The following is a 21,074-nucleotide window of genomic DNA, read 5'->3' on the forward strand; positions in this document are numbered from 1 at the left end:
GCACGAAGCATTATGTTATGAGTCCTTGTTTGTCTTTTCTGCCCTGCCAACTTTCTGAAAGCCTCCACCCTTCTCCTCTCTCCTTGAAAGCCGTCTGTTTGAACACCGGGCTGTTTACCTGCTACTTCAGCATGCTTTGTCTCTCAGAGGCTGTTCAGACCTGCTACCAACATGTGTCCGGGCTGATCTGGACAGCTCTGTGTACATCTGTTCATATCTGATGTTAGAACGCGTCTCCACATATGTCTGAAGTGACCACTTGTGACTTGATCTATATGCAAATAAACATGTAGTGAACACATGGCGTAAGATTACGGTTAAGTTATAATAGTTTGGATTTTTTATTAGTTTTAGTTTTAATTAAGTTTTAGTTTTAATCAATTTTTGTTTTCAAATTCAGTTAGTTTCAATGAGTTTTTAGAGTGAGTTTGTTAGTTTTAATTCGTTTTTATTTTCTGGAAAATGCTTAGTTTTTATTAGTTTTAGTGTTAGTTTTAGTTTTTTTTGTAATGGGGTATTTGTTGGGTGTGAGATTCAATAAGGTCACAATAAATGTTTCCTTTATTTCCTTTGTCTGATCCATCTCAGTAAGTTTATTAAGTCATAAAACCAAATAGATAGACCAAAAAGGTTTACATATGAAAAAAGTTGACGAAGACGAAAACTAAGGACATTTTTACTATAATTTTAGTCAGTTTTAGTTAGTTTTGTAACCACAAAATACAGTTTCAGTTAGTTCTTGTTTTTTAAAAAAATGCTGTATCTTTGCCTTAGGCGATATCTCTCCTTGCACAATCTCAAACTTCTGTGTTTTTTACGCTAAATAAGTATATTTTCCGCTAAGTAAATCCAGGGACTATTATTGGCCCAACATTTATTCGTTCAGGCGTACAAGGTCGGAGTGGTTGGATTTTGGTACAATGGGGAACTTGGGCTGTCGAAACAATGGTCACTTATTAACCCATTTAGGCCTAAAACGCCTGGGGAAAATGCCTGTAAAACCTCTGGGCGATTTTAAAATAACCCCATAAAACCTGAAGTTTTTCTGGAAATTCAACAGAAGTGTCAACGCTTCCTAAAGAATCGATTTTCAGCCTCTGTAGCAGATAGAAATTGAATTCAAAAAGTATTTGAGAGCTTATAGCTGTTATATCTGAGCTCCCTCCGCTATAGTCGTCTTCCGCCATGATTTCAGTTTGGAAAAGTCCCATGATGCATTGCGACACTCCCACATGTATTCTGATGCATTTCATTGGCCAAGAGACCGAAAATAGGTGGAAAAAACTACAAATACTACAAAACGACGAATCCGATTTCCCAGCTTTAATGGTAGAAATGCGGTAACACTTTCCTTAAATGGGTTAATCACAGTGGCAGATCTTTACAGATCAGACTTTGAGGCCCTTAATGAGTCACTCGAGTTGGTCCAAGTAGAACCAAGTCAGGATATTTTTTCTATTTTCTGACACCTTTGTAGTTTTAGGCCCTAAAGCTGTTTGTTTTTTTCTGACTGTGTTGGTGAAAGCCAACACAAGGGGCCAAACTACAAGTACTAACTTCCAGAACACCAACATGCACCTCAACATGTCTTTCACCTCATGCTGTATCTTTGCCTTAGGCCATATCTCTCCTTGCACAATCTCAAACTTCTGTTGTTGTTTTTTTACTCTAAATAAATATATTTTCCGCTAAGTAAATACAGAGACTATTATTGGCTGTGGCGATTCTAGAACCAATTTTACTGTGTTTTACAGTGTTTAATCAGACGGGCACATTAAAAAACGTCAAAAATGATATTTAAGCATTCAAAACCTTTTACTTTAGCTAAAAGTCTAATTTAAGTATATTTGGAAGAACTACATTGATTGAAACATTAATTTAAAAAATATTTTTGTACGACAATGACATTTCTAATTTTTGTGCACAATTACTTTTTTTTATAATTTTGGAAGTGCAGTACATTGAGAATGATCTTTATATTTAGCTTTTATTGCACAATTAAACTATTATACAATGTACACATTATGGGTTGCTTTTGTGTACAATGAGATATTGTTTGAATAAAAAATAGGTAAGAATTTCTCCGTCGTTCATTGTTATGAATTGATCATTTCATTTTATTTTATTTTATTTTATTTGGAATTTAAATTATTATTTTTTTTTTTTTATTCAATTAATTAATTAATTATTTATTTATTTCAATTAATTTAAACAAAACACAACATAAATCACCAATGGACAAACACGACAACAAAATCACAAAACCAACCTAAATAAATAAATAAATAAAACTACAATAATAAATAAGAACTTTAACACATTAAACTAAACAAGACACAAACAAACATCACACATAATTACCACAGAAAACACACAGTAAACCAGTAAACTTGATAACCTAAGAGAAAATAATAAATTGCAGGGGCCGATGGCTTCTTCACAGGTCTTGTGTTGAACCGCCACTGATTATTGTCCCAACATTTATCCCTTCAGTCCTTGTGCAGAGATCTAAAAGCTCCTGTTCCTTGTCTCTCTTTCAGGACATTCTGCTGCTGTGCTGGGCGTTCAAGCAGGAAGAGCGGCCCAGCTTCTCCAAGCTGGTAGATTTACTGGAAAAGTTGCCAAAACGGAACCGTCGCCTTTCCCACCCAGGGCACTTCTGGAAGTCAGCTGAGTATGTCAAATGAGTTAGGGACACAAAACAGCAAACAATCAGCAACTATTTAAAAAAAAAAAACAACAACAAAAAAAACAGCCGCCATAACTCTACATAAATAACCCACCTCCTTAAAGAATGCACTGAATCCAAAAGCCAGCCCAGTGATGAAAACTGCCCGCGCTGTGTGTATTTTCATGGAATGTTGGCATGTGTGTGTACAGATAAGTTGACTGTCCAGCTTCTCAAAGCAGTCGGGACTCATATTTTCTTTGGTTTGATTTGAACCATACTGGATATTTTTCCTTTTTATCTTTTTTTTTTGTTTTTTTTGTCTTTTACTATTGACTCGATCCCTTTTCTTCATAATATTTGATTTATTTCCTGGATGTATCTTGCTTGTATCTTTCGACTGATCACATCATCTTGGATTTAAAAAAAAAAAAAAAGAAAGAAAAAAAAAGAACAAATGTCAATTATTTTTCCTCATGTCTTCTTCTTCTTTTCTCGTATGAATGAATGTAACTGTCACACATTGTATATTTTCATAGCATTGTCTTTGCCATTCCTTATGTCTGTCAACTGTGTAGACCATTGTGTCAGTTTTTACCTCATGGTCTCTCATGTGTGGATGTCTGTACAGGTTACATGTTTGTCTCAAAAAGCTTTATTTAACTTTTAAAGGAAAAAGAAGAAAAATGTCCTCTTATTTACACCGTACCATTTGAATGTGAAGAAGCCAGCGTCCCTGTTTGTGTGGGGATGTGTCGGCTCGGTTCTTTGATGGGAGAATGTTCTCTGATCAGCCTGTGCTTTGATTAATGCCTGTGAACATAAGCGAGACGTTTGAACAATAACAGCCTTTTGGGGGCGGGCGGGCGGGGGGGTGGCGGGGGGGTCCAGGACCCCCGGACTCGACGCTGTTCTGTGAAATCGCTGACACTTGAAATGTATCTCGCCAACTGTTGGAGATCTAATTACCCTTCAGAAATGCTACCACTGAGCCCCCCATCCACCTGTTTCCCCAGAAACCAATGTATATTATTTAACTCTAAATAGCTACAGGATATAATAGATACAGATCTAAAGCTTGCTACTGTATAGTGAGTTATTTTAACAATCAACACGTTAGCTTTCTGAGTAGTGTGTTAAAACTGTTTTATAAAAAAAAAAAATAGTCTGGAAACCTAAACGGATCAGAGACCTGTTGCTTCTGGGTCCAAGGACCAGAATGAAGTGGAGCCGCACAGGAACATGATGTGACTGTTAGACGCGTAAAGGGAGAGCACAAATGCAACACAAAAACTCTGAGGAGTCAAAGTCAACTTTAAGTTTCTTCTTCGCTTGTTGAAATTTGTTCCCAGTTGCTTTGAAAGCAGTGTTGTAGTCACTTTGGGTTTAATTCATCCCGCCTCGGCTCAGATTTTTATCCCCTACTCCTAAAAAAAATCGATTTACTTTTATTCCGCTTCTTTTCTGCTGTGCATTTTTCCATATCAGTTTACTAATTTTTAAATATAATCACATTTGCAGATTTACTCTTCCATATCAATCTCTTCCAACCATTAATCATTTACTTTAGTTAATAATGTGACAGGTGTGTTCAGACTGAATGAAAAGTGATTTTTTTAGAAGCAGCTTGATTCAATCAAAACTTTATTGCAGACTCCAACGTCCAAATAGACATACAATCACATACAGTACATAAAACAAACATACATTGTAAAAGGCGTTATATCACCTAATATTTAAAAAAGTGCTTATGCAAATTCAATAAAAAAGCATCTAATAAATAATAGCAGTAAAAAGTGGCATATAAATACAGTGCCTATACACTTCCTATAAAAGACACAAATAGCAGTGTTTCCACATAAAGGACTGGTATCTCCCAGAACTACACTTTGGATTGGTCAACTGTATAATAAGATTATTCTGGGACCCCTGCAGTCTACATATAAACTTATACATAATTTAAAGCCAAAAATGCAGTTTTTAGCCCTAAAATAATGCAAACTGATGCTGGATGCATTTAAGGTGGCGCTAATTAAATAGAGATAATTTGACTTAGTGGTGGAATTACACCTTCAGAGTCTGTCATGTGACGCCATGGTGCCCAAAAATACTTTTTTCCTCAAAAATGTGCATTATAAAAGGGCATTTTTCATTTTTTTTAACACTAAAACTTGTGTGAAATTGCTATTTTTAATATCTGAATTTGATCCATTTGGTCCCGTAACATTTGAAAAGTCTAGCAGAGCTGTGTGATTTAATTATTATATCATTATTTAAACTAATGGAGGTTTAAATGGTTGTTAGCTGACTTTGCCAGCATAAGTCTTTGATGCTTTATGAGCCTAACAGTGCAGAAGATCTATAGAAAATCTGGGTAATTTTACACATGGGAGTCTATGCATGCTGTTAGCTACTGCAGCTGTGGACAAAAGAGAGGAAAAAAACAAGCATTTTGTTTAGTCTGAACACACCTTGACAACAAACTGACAATGACTATTTTACAGGTGACTTTTTGTGCAATTCTTTATTTATTTTCATTGATTATATCCACTCTTAAGGAGGCTGTGAAGTGCTGTAACTCTATATTTCTAAACTCTGAACAGAAAAAGAATGTCTTTCATTAACCGTTGCGATAATTATTCAATAATTTAGCAAAACAGACGTTATCTTAGCTCTCTATTAGCTACTCTTGACTACAACACTGCTGAAAAAGTAGCTGTGCAGAACAAAAAGATTTTATTTTACACAAAGCTGTGGTGAATCATTTGAGTTTTTTGGTTTAAAAAAAAAAAAAAAGTTAAATCTGGCTGAACTTTCCCTTTAACATATCAGAAAAAAGACATATCAGGATGCTGAAGACCACCCCAGGCCATTTTTTTCTACATCACACTGTAAATCACAATATATTTTAAATGTATTGTTTTAGAGATATAGCAAAATCAAAAGTCATATCATATCATATGAATTGGAAGCTGTGGCGTCATTTTCGAGCTGTATACTGCTTTTGATTCTCTCTAGCCACGTGGAAAAGATAGAGACAATCCAATCATGTTAAATAGCCATTTTCCACCTCATTATATACACATCTGCCAGTGTTGGAAAATGCATACAAACAATCTGCTGCTGTTTTTTGGAGTCTGTCTGTCTATTTTGGAATTGCTGGGATTCAAATATTGTAAGTGGATCATTTATATTTGTACTGTTTACAACTTTCAAGTGCATGAGATGGACTATCAAAGATTGATTCTTGTTATGAAAAAAATAATCCTTCTACAACTATATATATAAAAATTATTATGTGAGCATTTTTCTGATGAACTGTTGTTCCATTGAGCAGTTTGATCTCGATTACCTAATGGAGTTTTACGTCAGGCTTTGCAGAACTTTTCAACAGCTTTGTTTGAGAGAATGATTGTTTCAGAATATTTATAGATTATATAAATGATTAGACTAGCATTTAAATAAAAAAAAAAGTTTAAAAAAAAAAAAGAGTTGCGACCTGTGCACATGCTAGAGTTGACAACAACGTGACTGGACAACAATCAAAGATCTAACATTAGTGCCAAGTGTACATAACAGATTGTAGACTATGTTTTATCGTCACTTGCCGTAATATCAATATTCCTTGTGAATTTTTTGACTTTCTTTCTTTTGAATGTACAAATTGTGTTGTGTTTTTCTGTTGTTTCTGTTTTCTGTTCATTTTTTAAATTTCTTTTCCTCCATTTTTCCTTCTAATTGCATAAGCATTGATGCTGTGTTGTTTCTTTTCCTTGATTCCGTCCTTGTATTGTAGATGATAGCTCCAAAAAGCTTGTATTTAATGATGCCTTATGGTCCATGGCTTAGTGATGAGTAGACTTTTTGATCACAAGCTCTTTTATTTGCACTCATCCTTTACAAAGTGTATGACAATAAAAAGATGTTTTCATTTTGGACGTTTTCTGTTTCTTTTATGTCATCTTTTATCTTAGTCAACCCTTATCCATATTTTACTTTGGTTCAAATTTTTACCAGTAAATGTCCATTCAGGGTTTACGACCAAATTCATTGTTTCGGGCATGATGTGATCTCTGTTCCGATCTTTTTTTTAAATGCCGTGTGTACACAAGTTTTAAAAACCTTCACACAAAATCAATTTTACCTTGAAACACCGTTCACCTGTAGGCTCAAAATCCTGTAGTAAATTCTTATCAGTTCTTGTTTTCCAGTAGTTTTAATGAAAAAATACTATAAAAATAGCTTGTTAAGGTGAGACACTACAGGCAAAAACAGCATGTAGTGGTCAATTTTTCTCTTATTACATGTTTTCTTTCAAAATAGTGGAGAGAAAACATCCAAAACAAACATTTAGGTGTAAATTTTCCTGTATTTGATCCTGTAGATTTCTCCTAAATTCACTAAAAGTTAGTGTTCTCTTGCAGCATATACACTGCAACAAAGCCAACTTGTATTTTTTGGCCTAAAACAGTGATTTAATTAGGTAAAACTTGGAAATATAAATTATTGACATTTAGGGCAATAATGTAAGTTAGCACAACAAATGAAGCCAGTTGTCTGCTCAAAAACAAGTTGGTGAGTTGTTGTTACTTATATCTTTAAGTTGGGGTTCACAACAAGGGACAATAGTTCTGCTAACTCTTATTTCTTTGTTGTGAAATTCGGTCATTAGCGAAAGCTAGCGGCTAACTGATGCTAGCGGCTAACTGATGCTAGCGGCGCTGCTTGTTACAGCTACAAGAGTAGCCATTAGCGAATCAATGCTAACTCAAAATTGTGGTCACAACATTAGCTGACATTTCATAGCAGCGTTACAATCGTGCCAGAGAAATTCAGAGTTGAGCAAACTCAAAAACAAAACTTAAGATATTAAGTTTAATTGTCCAACTTAAAATTGTATCGAAGTTTGTTGCCTTGAAATTTTGAGTTCACCCAACTTTTCTTTTTTTGCAGTGTAGTCTAAACATCGTCATCACAGGCATTGTTAGAAAGCTCTCACTCTCCTGCACAATATTATGTGTTTTACATGTTCTATATTGTTGTTGCAATTAATTAGAATTCATATTTTGTCTTCTAATAGTCATTTCCATTAAGAATGTATAAAAACCTTTAAAGGCCGTTTTCTCATAAATCTCAACTTCAGTTGCACTTACAGACACCAAACTGACCAGTTTTATTCCTAACTATATTCTGAAGGTTTGTACAGAGGGGTTTGTCTATATATCATTCACACCCTGATTTATAGAACATTTTGTTCCTAAAAACAAGACAAAAGTTGATTTTTCTAATGGCTTTTGACGGTATTTTCTGATTTATGAAATGGCAAAAAGGATGTATTTCAACTTCTTTCTGTAAAAAAACTTTGAATCTAATTTATCAACAAAACTTTTGAAATTTGCTTCATTTAATGTTCAGGTTTATGGCCTAGAAATATATGCAGATTAGCACATATTTACTGAGTTAACACATAATTTGCATTTGCAACATAAAGTTTCAAAAAACTAAAAATATTGTCTTAATGTAAACAACAAACTGGGGACGTTTCATGTTGATAACTAAGTTTTAAAGGGGAAAAAACCCCTATCCACCTGTAGTGTCTCCTCTTAAACTTTGACATTTCTGGAGATGGGATTATTGGCTTTCTTGAGAGTTTGATAAGCAGATTAACACCTCTCTCACATATCCGTCACGGCTGTAGGAGCCACATCCCTCAAGTCTTGTTGTCACCCTCTGGTTGCCAAGCAACCAGCAGACGTTAGGAAGTCAATGTGCCTGGCAAAGAAACAGTCTGAAAATAGAAAATAAATATTTAGAAATAGTCCAGCACACAACCCCCGTAAAACCACAATCTGTCATTTTTACTTTTTTTTTTTTTTTGGGGCAGATTTAACAAACAAGCTTTAATATGTTAATATGTGAACTTCAGAGCTGCTGGTTGGCAGATTTTGTGGCTTTTTTGACAAAGCGAGACTAGCTGTCTCCTCCTGTCTTTATGCTAAGCTAAGCTAACTAACTGCTGGCTATAACCTCATTTTCCAGACAAAGTGGTCGTTTTCAAGAAGCACACTGGGATTTTTTTTAAAAATCATTAAAAAATTTTTTTTTTTTAAATCAGACAGGAAGAGTTGCCAAACTCTTCATCACACAACAGTTAACAACTGTAAAATTAAGGCAACTTTCTGTTTTTTTTATGTAAAAGAAAATGTAAAAAAAAAAAAAAAAGTAAAAAGTCTGCCAGCAAAAGTTGCAATATTAAAGTAAAAAAAAAAAAAAAAAAATAAGTGTATTTTTATTTTATTGTTATTTGATGGTAAGTGTTTGGAAACTTTTGCTGCTCTACTTTTTTTTACAGTGTATGCTAAGCTTCGCTGTTTTATAAAATTACAAAGTTATTTTATTTATTTTTTTAAATATTATCCAATTGCTTGAATGTTAAAATCGAGTGAATAATATGTAAAAAAGACAAAAAAAAATATACACATGTAAAAATTAAGGCAACTTTCTGTTTTTTTTATGTAAAGAAAACGTAAAAAAAAAAAAAAAAAAAAAAACTGTAAAAAGTCTGGCAGCAAAAAAATGTAAGTAAAAAAAGATTTTATTGTTATTTGATGGTAAGTGTTTGGAAACGTTTGCTGCCAGACTTTATACCACTTTTTTTTTTTACAGTGTATGCTAAGCTAACTGGCTAACTGGCTGCATAATTACCAGACAGTGTGATCTTTTTCTCATCTGACTCTCAGCAGGAAGCACGTAATCATATTTCTCAAAATGTTGAATCATTCCTCAGGAGGCTATCTTCCGAGCACTCTTCTAAAAATACTGCTTCCACTTGTTGCTTGTGCTGTGAACACATGAAACACTAAGCACCGCTTTGCAGTTCTCTTAGAAGTGACCTCAAAAGACCTGCTTTCTATTATCTCAAAGAGACTCAGAGCTGAAAACCAAGCACTGTGGTCAATAGTGTCCTCTAGTTGCACCAGCAAACAGAGAATCAGAGAGAAAATTGGTTTAAACTGGTTTCACAAAAAAAAAACAACAACCTTGTGATAAGACTAACCCATTCTCAACCCGCTCCTTAACCAACTCCACTTATCAAACTGTCACATTCAGGTCCAGGTCAGAGACATTGTTAATAACTGCTTTATTTATTTCTACTCTTCCCCTGAGAGTTTCTGTTTCCATGACATCAGTGACCTGAGCTTAGCTGGGTTCATCCTTCAGAGGAGCTTCAACCTGCAGGCAGTAACATTGCAGAGACTATAGGATCTATAGGTTTATCTAACTGAAAGCAGGGAAAATACAAGTACAATTCCCCTGAAACCAAATTATCTCAGTAAGTAATGCACAGTATAAACTTATGACCTTTGTTAGAGATAAACAGTCTGCACTGATGAAGCTCGTTCCCTAACACAAACCTCCACACTTTGGCTTCGACTGGTAAAACAATAGCACTATGGAATTTAACAGTAATGTCATGTTGTATCTTGTATTATAATGAGTTTAGGGATGTCTTTACAACCAGCATTAACCCTTAATAGGACACTCATTGAAATACTTGCAAATTCCAAATTTCAACCCTAGAGAATATTGGAGGATATTACATACAGCCAGAATGTGTAAAAAAAAAAAAAAAAAAAAAAAAAAACGGACCGGGGGAGGGGGGTAATATTTTGAGAAATAAATTTACGAGATTAAAGTGGCAAATCTATGAGGAAAAAATGCACAGATTTATGAGATTTAAAGTGGTGAATCTGCGAGAAAAAAGCTTTTTTCTCGTAGATCTGTGACTTTTTTCATGTAGATTTGCCACTTGAAATCTCTTAAATCTGCAACTTTTTCTCTTGTAGATTTGACACTTTAATCTAGTAAATTTGCAACTTTTTTCTTGAAATGTTTTTATTTTTTATTTTGGATATCCGATGAAGTTACCAAATACGGTTCTTCGCCCGATAAAGGGTTAAGACGGGATCTGCATCTGAATCTCCTGTCTGGCCAATGAAAGTTGCATGTTAATCATGGGCGCAGATGGCACAAACATAAAACAGGATTAATGTTCCGTTAGTTAGACTATTTACATTGCAGCACATAGAGAGTCCGGCGGCTAATGGTGCGTTCAAGGTCGACACGAATGTCAGAATTTTCGATGTTGTCCCGAGCTCCAAGTTCCGACTTTCAAGTTTTAACTTTGAGTGTAAAGTAAACACACCATAAGGCGTTGCGGTAAGAACGTGTTAGACCCGCCTTCAAAATAAAAGCAAACACATGTAGCTTTCAAAATAAGAGCATATGGCTGTGTTAGCAGAGTCCACCACAGAATTCACAAGAAGATTGTCAAAATAAGACGCCTTAAATAAAACATAGAAGAACCCTTACTCTCCTTTACAATAATCATAAAAAAAATATGCAATGATTAAGATGGAATAGTGGCATTAGAATGTGTGAGAGGCACCAAATTTAGGCTTTTAGGGCAAAAATGTTCTCCGTGGGTAGTATGCCCCCAGACCCCCCTACTTTGTTTGGGTCCCCCCATAATAGTCTCAGAAAATCCTGTGGGAAACACTGGTCCTAAAGGCTTGACAGACTGGACAGATAAGAAAATGCCCAGCAGTATGTTCAGGGTAATGAAAGGAGGAGAGATGTTTTTGGGTCCTTCATTGAGTCAGCTTCAAGTCAGTAAATTTGTTTGGCTGCACTGGGAATTTCATGTACAAACTTCCATTTATTTATCTTAATATGTTCGTTGTTGTTTATACTACAGTTTATTTAAATATGTTTAAATAAAACATATTTGGGTTAAGGCATGGAGTGGAGAAATAACTCATTGAGTTGCGCCCCTGATGTTAATGAAAGCTGTCAATGCACATAGAATACAATGGGATCCGAATGGGATCAATGCACAAATATCTAGCTAGATTGCATTGTGATTGGATTTCAGTCAGGTATAAGCCCAATCTGTACAGCAAGACCACATAAAAAAGAGACAGAAATAAAGAAAGAAAGGTCAGCCCACTCATTTTCCCGCTTCTTTAAACAAGCTAGCCGTAGTAGCGGTAGCCGGGCAAGTCTCACCTTGCAAAAAGCAATTTTGTAATCACATCACAATGTATAATTAGTTTGTAAAAGCTTGCTTTTGTTGACCTTAGAGGTCAGCCAGCCAACCAGAGGGTATATTATGTTCTTTCAAAACCACAAAATACAAGTTTAAACCTGAAAATGAGCAGCTTTACAAGCTTTAATGTTCAAAAAACACATTATCGCTACATTGCAACATTATGGTATATAACAAATTTTACATAATTTGTCTAAACTTCAGAAAAAAGTGGTTGTTTTAAAAATGTGTTCTGCTCAATATTGACGAAATGTGTAAATGTAGAAATACTCAGAAATGTTTTTTTTAAATGAAGTAATTATATGTATAAGTCCGCTTAAATACACTGTAGGTGGATAAAGTATTTCATATTTGTCATTCTTTTGCGTTTACACCATTTGACATCTTGCCAATCCTTATTTGTCATTGACCCATGTGTTGAAGCACTGAAAAAGTGAGTTTTTATTATTATTATTCACAGTCAGGTGCCAATAAGGACACTGTAACAGGTTTTTCTTGCAGTAATCTGAAGTTCTAAACGTAGGATGGAATTACATGTAATGTAACATCAGTGAAACTGTTCAAACAAGCCCCAAGATCTGATGTATTCCTGCCGCTGACGACAGTGTGTGTGCTTGTGTGTGTTTTCATATGGCAGACAGTGTCCGACCTGTGAGTCACTGGTTGAAGGGAGAAAGTGAGTTAGTGAGGGCATGGAGCGGGAAAATGGAAAGATAAATAAATACATGGATAGATGAGAGCTCTACCCGTCTGCGAAGCCAGTCCTCCTCCGGTTTCCTTCTCTACCTTCACCTCTGAAGTCCAGCCTCGGCCACTGAAGCGTAAAAAATCCACATCACCCAATCTCAGGGAGGCTGAAGCCCATCAGAGCATGAATGTTTGGTTTCTGTCAGGTTTCTTACAAGTGTTAAAACCTGATAAGGTTCAGTGCATTTCTTATTACAGTACATACAGACTCCAGGAAGAAAAATAAACACAGTTGGGATTCGAGAGACAATTAAAACAGATATTACATTTACAAGTTTTTAAAGGGTAATATGATCAATTTAAGTCATGAAATGATTAATTAAATATAATAAAACTAAAATTAGGTGTTGACGTGTGACAAAAAAAAAAAATGTAATCATGAGTTTAACGCCCTGACATATCCCGAGGGATTCAAAAATTTGATTGCTCCACAGCATCACAAACGGATGCTCAGGCTCAGTCTTAGCAGGAGAAATTAAAACACAGGAAGGGAATTTAAATAAAAAGCTGAATGTGAGTCTAAAGAAATTCATTGCTGGGGATCACATAAAAAGAAAAAAACCTTCCACAAAGCAAAAAAAAAGTCTGTCACCAGTCATTCAGAATATATTTCTTTATGTTTGCATATGATCTTTTAGTTAAAACTTTTTTTAATCTCTTTGTGATATTTTGTTTGTCTTCACCATTTTTCGTTTAATCCACTTTAAGTTGTTGTTCCGTCTGACCTGAAGGAAATATAAAAGCAACAAGGCTGCAGGTAATACATTTCTGAATGCTGCTTTTATTATATGAGACAGAAAGATTATATAGTTGGTTTTTAATCTATTTTTTTCTCACAGAAGAATAAAAGAGAGAAAAAAAGGGACATTTAGACACCATAAAGAGCTGTTAAGTGTTGGCTATGTTATACAAAGACCAGGTATTTATAGCAGAGCTTTAGTGAACTATAGACTGTATAGAAATAATGAAAAATGTCACCCATTGGTTTGTGGACTCCAGTTTTAAAGCCCCAAGTTTTGTTTATCGGTAATGCTGGCTAGCGAGCTTGGTTAGCAAAGGGCAATTCAATATGAACAGTCTTCAGAGTCTTTTAGTCTAACAAAACAGGACATTTTTAAGCAACCAAAATGTTATTAAGAACCCTGATGAACACACCGTGAAAGGTTCCAAGAAATGTTGTCTATTTTACTCTAAATGTACGGTGGCCCTGAGAGCTCACAGCAACTGCAACTTAAGAAAACGGCTGATCAATAGCATGCTAGCGTTAGCCGGCAATCGATAGCATGCTAGCTAGCAAGACCAAAACCAACTTGGTGCCATTAAGAGAGACAAATTAAAACGTGTATCATTCATTTATTTGATTGTTTAACTGCTATGTAATTGATGCGTGCTAACGCTATATATTATGTTATAACATGAAATTAACATTACCATGAAATAGTGTGACAATTTCACGTTATAACGTCTTGTGGTCTTTGTAGCATGTTTTCTAAATGCTGCACTTGTGTTATCAAATTGATGAAGATGTTTTCTCAATTTGCTTGTGTTTTGTGTATTTGCATGTGTTTTCTTAAGTTGCAGCGCCGTGAGCTCTCAGGGCCACCATATAAATGGGACCATAATTTACAAAATGAACATCAACACTTGAAAACTAGCAATTGAGGCCATAAACTTCTTATGAAAATGTTTGCTGTAGTCATAAATAAAGTGAGATGTCGGGTCATTTTCCTATTGACTTAAACAGACTTCTTTCTACAGACAGTGGAGTCGCCCCCTGCTGGCCTTCACATAGAATGCAGGTTTACGGCCCTCTTGCATTGGCTTCACTTTTAAGACCTTAAGTGATTTAAAAGCTGTGACTAATAATGTTTTTGTTTTTTTTACAAGCGAGGATACAGAGTATAAAAAACAACACAGTCCCCTTATGGAGGGTAAACAAACGCAGGACTTTCACCTAGGAGAACAGTGTTCTTGTCCTGTATGAAACCAAAACTAAAGCTTTTTTAAAGTAGTATTAAAATGTCAACTGTTACATTTAGGTATGACTATATGTTGATCTCCTGCTATTGGTAAGGGCACTAATTTCAGGTACGCCCCTGTGGGTCGTATTTGAGTGCAGGAACAAACGACCTGTGTGATTGTATGGCTTGGAGGACTTGTTGGTCCTGAAACCAATGAGTCCTTCTGAAGTTTTTTAATGAGGTACACTGGGAAATGTAGGAAATCACTCAGTAATGTAGAGGAAGCCAAGGCAAGATGCCTAAAAAATGTAATCATAGTACCAAATCAGTGAATAAATCCTAGTTTTCTTGGCACATCACACACTTGAACACATCTCAGGGGAGATCCTCCTCCCTCTGGGAACTTGATTAGATTAATGGGGCTAATTAGATCAAGTCAGTGTTCACCTTTTCAAACGTGATGCAGGTTTACAAAAACACACGGCGTATATGTCTTTGAAAATAGCCAATTTAGAGCAGAAGATTAGCTCTGGCACACAGCCTCTGAGGACTGCGGGGTTCTCTTTATTCATTTAAAGACACCCACGTGGCTTATTATGTTGGAGATGTATTTCATTAGACCAGGGGTTTGGGAGACAGACAGAAAAAAGAGAGATAGAGAGAGAGCATACGCACTACAAAGTGTGCAGTATGAGGGGGATGTCCTAAAGGTTCAGCTTTACCGAGCCCAAAGCCGTGCCAGTAAGGAAACGCTTGTTAAGCCTTAAGGCTAAGAAACATGCTGGCAACACCTGTACATCGCAATAAATCTCACGCAGCTGTTGGCCTGATTCACTGAGCAAATGAATTTAACACTAATGCCAGAAATACTCTCGCTATCAAATCAGGTGGAAATGTCTTACTGGCTGAGTAATTACAGCCAGGGAGGCAGTCTGTCTGACATATTAGTGGAAGAAGAAGTTTTTGGCGGTCAAACTGTGGTGATTTCGCATCATGCTCAAGAGCCTGAGAGTGGTTGACTGTCTGACAACCACTTGGCAAACCCACACCGGTTTGAACTGTACGTCCCAAAAATAAATCTTACATAATGCAAGAGGATGGAGGATGTGACCCTGTCTTCCCCTCCAGCAGGCCCTATGCTGGCCCATCTGGCAGATAATGTGCAACGACAGTGCCACTCAGACTCGCTAAGATCCATTGTGGTTTTCCTGATTGCAAAGAATCTTGGCCTGCACATTATGTGACAATAGATACTGTAATTATAGTATTAATATTGAATTCCTCTCATGTTTAAAAAGCAAAACTGGTCTATGAATGTCCTTTCCTTTTTTTCCAATGATGTCAAAGTCATATGTGCAATTAAGTTTTTTTTGGTGATGTGTGAACATCATTAGCGAGTAAGTGCTGCAGGCCTCTATGTTGTGATATGGCAATGTTCAGACTACAGGATGATACAATTTCTTACAAACTGTTTGAGGAAAATGGTTATTTGTTTTCTTACTGAGAATTAGATGAGAAGTTGAGCAGATGGTTAGCTCAGTTGAGCACAAAGATTGGAAGCCGGGGGGGAAACAGCTAGTCTCTGTTCAAAGATAAAAATTTGCCTACCAGGACCTCTAAAACTCACTAATTAACAAGTTACATTTTAATGTGTTGATTTCTTTTTGTCACTACAAAGTTGTGGCAACCAGTGGAGACTCCACAAAGTTACTGCGCCTGGCAGGTTTGACAGACAGTGATGGCAATATAAGCAAACAATCCCCCAACTGTCTTCAGATTTTGATTCAAATGTTGCTAAATTGTGACTCTGCAGAATAGTACGTTTGACATCATGTTTATACCAACTCAGACTACCCACCAATGATAAACAAAAAACCAAAAATACAATAACTAATCAAAACTGATCAGCTTATGACAGGAGTCCGTCGCTTATAGAAAGAAGATGACAAGGTGAAAATTGTTTTCAGGACTTTTATTTGGTTTGATAGACATTTATATTATACAATGTGAAAGATCTGGTCCTAATCTGAGTTTAAAATATTCAAAAAGTGAGATAACCTTATCAATAGATGTGACAAACGTCCTTGACATTACATCAAAACTATGTATTTTGTTACAAAAAATATATACTGCCTAACTAGCTACCCCCAGCCCGTCTTATCTTGTAATACCACTTGTGCCTTGAGGGGCGATCTTGAGTCACTGTGACATCCAGTCTGCCCTCAGAGAGGATGAAGAAGTAGCTGCAGCTACACCGTTAGCAGTACAACACTTACTTAGTTACATCTAAAAATCTCAGTTCATGTGTAGGTCTTAGTTTAAGAGACTGCTGTAGTGAACAAGCAGGAGTTGATCTAAGATTATTTACAGTGGAGTGCACAGAAACCAACAACAAAAGCAAGGTTAGCAAGGCTAGGCTAAGAGCAGTTCGGCTTAATCTGGATCATTATCACAACGCTCTCTCTTCACTAAAGTCAGACTGCAGAAACCACTGAACAGATAGCTGCATTATGGTGATATCAGACATTAGGTTGCATGAAAAGTTCCTCAACTTGCCTTAGCCTAAGCTAGCAGGCCTCATCATCTACTGTGGGCACCCCACAACTGACTCGTGCATTCTCTCTGCCAGGCTGTTGTTCTCTGTGCGCTCTGCTGAGCAAGTAATGTGCACTGGGATGGAGCTGAGAGTCTTCAGGGACCCGTCGATTGCAGTAGTCCCTTGAACGTGCAATCTCAGTTTGGACGTAGGGCTTAATTTTATTTTGGAAAGTTTGCTATATATCTGTGAGGCCATTGAGAGGTTTATTGCATTAATATTACACAATCTTGATGGATGTCACTGCAATTAATCCATCATGGAATTCTTACGGTTCAATAAGGTGAAACGCTGCCCCCTTTATTTTGGGCCAAGAATTACACTTTGCCCCTTTAACAATGATATGCTGCAACAGGTTAAGGAAACACTAGAAATGTGTTGTTTTCCAGCATTTTTCCATTCACAATGCAGAAAATGTTCATGCATCCATTTCCCTAACGACACAAAAACAAACAAGAGAAACACCTGGAATACATTTTCAGGATGTGTTTTAGCTCTGTGCATCCTTCTGCATTGCTGTCTGTGTGTGTGTGTGTGTGTGTGTGAACGTAGCCTGTTAACAGTGTGGTTTCCTGCAGGGCTGTGTGTTAAGACGGCTTCCAATTTAATGTTGTTTCTGTTTTCCTTCCCTCCCCCTTCCTGCTCCAGGCTGTAACGGAGGCATCGATGGGACTGTGTCTTTGCGTGAAGCTCGTCCTCAGCTCTGCTCACATCTGCTCCACCGCCCGCCCGCCTGCCCCACCACCCACCCACCCACCCTCTCTTGCCCCACCCTGCTTCCACAGCCCCCTCCAACCTTTTCCCACTCTCCCTTCTCGCTCCAGCTCTGACACATACATGTTCTCCCTAATGCCTGATTGGACCCTTTAGCGGTCAGTATTGGCCCACTTTGCCAGAGTGGGTGACAAACGCGCCGCAGACTTTCAAACAGAGAGGCCTTTCTCCGCTCTATGCCTGAAGCCCTTCCCCAAAACGACACCCTTGTCTTTCTGTTGAGGAATTTCAACCTGCATACAGCATCATTCATGCCATGCTGCAACTCATCCTAAGCTGCAAATGTGTTTTTTAATACCATGATTGTGCAACATATCATTCTCCGCTTTTTTAGGGAGCCCCCTGAGAGACATTTTCACAGCAGCTACTAAAACTGTTAATTACAACATCTGGAGTGTGCAAATTATGCAAAGCAGTCATTCTGTCACATGTTGAAGTCAGTCATTTTTGGATGCCGCCTTTTGAAGATCTTACATCTCTACAATGTTGACTTGGGTTCTGTCACAGTGAATTTGGAATATTGATATGATCCATAATCTAAGGTTTTTTTCTAGGGGTTTTATTAGAATAAAAAATAGGAATATTCTTTCAATCCCAAGAGTAGCAATGCATTTTTTCGTTTATTTGAAAACTTAAAAAGTCACCAAATATTGAGATTTGAAGTTTGCATCTGGCAGCGAAGTGCTTCAAAAAGTTTATTCCTTTATACCTGCACCACTGAAATTAGTTTTCTTTCTTTCTTTTATTCTTTTCTTTTCTTTTTTAATTGTGCCTGTAACCAAAATCAGTCTCGCGCCACAACTTGTCACCCTGTCTCCTAGAAATTACGATAATATTCTTCCAATTTTCTACAGCAGTTGAAGTACGTAATGAGGCATACAAATCGTACTGAGGTATGAGAACGGGTTGATGTGCTTCATTAATGTTGATTCAAAGCATCTGTGGTTTTTGAGCAATTTATGATGCCATTGCAACATTTTATTCAGGAGACTGGGTTGGTTTTTGCAACTTCTGTGTAAAACGTTAGTAGCTTTATTCACTCAAAATAACATTACAAGTTACACAATCCAGGCAAGTAGGAGATTACAATTAAGTCAACAACCTTATAAGCAAAAAGTTTGTATTATTTAATATAAGGGTGGTTTCTAGGGGGCAGGGTTGACATGACTCAACACTTTGAATGTTGTGCAGTTGTGTGAACGCTCCAACATCTTGCATTTAGATCTGCAAGCTGCCCAGCACATAGATGGGAGGTTAAGTGCCTTGTTCAAGGGCACCTCAGCAGCAGCAGCAGCAGCAGCAGCAGCAGCAGCAGCAGCAGCGGCTATTAAGGAAAAAGGGATTCTTTATTGTCAATTATAGGATTTTAATGAGTTTTTTTCTGAATGCATACAGATATTATTCTTTAAATTACAAGAAAAACCACCACTTCTCCTAAGTGTATTCATTTTTTTGTTTTTCTGAAGGAGAAACTGTTTAACTGAGACTAAACTGTTTATCTCACATCCATTTTAAAATGAGCTCCTCAACTGGACAAGCTCAAGCAAGTCATCACTTCCGAAAAAAAAAAAAAAAAAAAAAATTAGGAAGGGTATCAAATGCTGGTGGAGGGAATCAAACCTCCCAATGAGAATATCTCAGTTAAATTGATCTATTACATGGTCTGCTACCTTAGAAATTGGCAGACCCATTTGTCTGGACTGGCAAATTAATCTCTTCCCAGTGAGTGAGGAAGAATGAAATGAATTCCAAAAACTCTGCAGCCACCAGAGCAATGTGAAAATATCTCCATTGATAGTCGCATCCAGTGGAGTGAATGTGAATTTCCCTTTATCTCGGAGGAATTCGCTTCTCAAATATTAAATCTCAGAGTGAGGAGAGGCTTCTTTGTGAATCACAGTATGCATACTGTTTGAGCAAATTCCACCGGCACTAAAATACACATAATTGGAAAGAATATCTATATATATGTGTGATGGTGAGAGACAGTAAGCTAATAGGTCATTTAAACTCTTCCCCCACACTCGAACTCGAGGCTATGCAATTAAGATAAAGAAAACATACAGTTCAATATTTTCAAAAGGTAAATATTTTACTAAAGTGCCGATTTATTGGACTTGATAACCTCTTCTTGAGTATGCATTTAACGCTTTTCTAGTGGTAATCAAAAGCAAATTCAAGTCCTTTTTTCTCTCCAATACACCTGTAACTTTTGCTATTATTTGATTTGTTTAAGGAGCACATCTTCCAATAAGGTCTGACTCTTAAAACGATAATCTGTGGTGAGAGCACTTGAAGCTTCACTCGTGTGAATTTCTACAAAGAAAGCTGGAAATGACCATCACCATGTGTGGTTTTGTACATCTTCGCTGCACAGTTTGCAAAGAATTCACTGTAAAAGCGCCATTAACTGAGTGAATTAGAAAAGCCCTGGTTTGCCATTATCTTGCATTGATTTGTTAGAACCGATACTCTTACATGCACACAATAATGCAACTATTATACCAATAATGTGAGCAAAGCAAAGAGTCTGAAGAAACCATTGGCCTGTTTTCACGCTATGACATGTCCCTTTTAAAGGTATACTATGCAGGATTTTCCTCAAAACAAATGAATAGACTCCATCTCAATAAGGGATGGGAATAATTAATGGATGATCGATTAATAGTCGTTAAGAATTTGGTCCATCACATGGAATTTTTAATGGATTTGTGTATTTTTTTAATTTTATCTATGACTGAGTATCAGTACTGACTGAACTGAAACACGGGTGAGCATTCAGTTCTGTGGCCGTACGTCAATAAGCCAATGAGCTGAGAATTAAGTTGGATAAAGCTACAGTTTGCAAACTAAAAGTTGCAATAACAATTATAAAACACACAGAAATACAAGAGTATTAACTTGAGCAAAACTAGCTTACTGTATCAAACCTGCTAGCATGAATTACAAGGTTTAATTTTATCCGAAATGTATTTAAACACAAAACTTACGCTTAAATTTGCAAGATTACTGTGAAAACTAACCTCATGCCTCTTCGGGGCCTAAAACATAAAACATTGAACTCCTTGATGTTATCTTGACAGTATAATCTCACCTGAGTTAGTTTTACGATCGACAGGAAGTCTTTTTTATCATGCTTTCAAAATAAAAGCTTTAGCTATCAAAACAGGCTTTTGCACAGTACTGTATATATATATCTATTATTTTGCCCATGTATGC

The 21,074-nt window shown here is 36.5% G+C and overlaps 1 protein-coding gene across 3 annotated transcripts in view; it reads left to right on the plus strand.

The window, feature by feature from the left end:
- The window catches only part of ksr2 (kinase suppressor of ras 2), a 191,141-nt gene extending 173,326 nt beyond the window's left edge, over positions 1–17,815 (plus strand). For 2 of the 3 annotated variants that reach the window (XM_059336668.1, XM_059336671.1), the window contains one exon: positions 2,541–3,331. In XM_059336668.1, coding sequence (XP_059192651.1) covers positions 2,541–2,687 — 147 coding nt within the window. In that variant the 3' untranslated portion in view covers positions 2,688–3,331. Of the gene's footprint in view, positions 1–2,540; positions 3,332–17,729 lie in introns of those variants that run through there. The other variant, XM_059336669.1, reaches the window with a different exon arrangement.
- Positions 17,816–21,074: the final 3,259 nt, after the last annotated feature.

Source organism: Centropristis striata, chromosome 7, assembly GCF_030273125.1.
Source record: "Centropristis striata isolate RG_2023a ecotype Rhode Island chromosome 7, C.striata_1.0, whole genome shotgun sequence".
NCBI classification, from domain to species: domain Eukaryota; kingdom Metazoa; phylum Chordata; class Actinopteri; order Perciformes; family Serranidae; genus Centropristis; species Centropristis striata.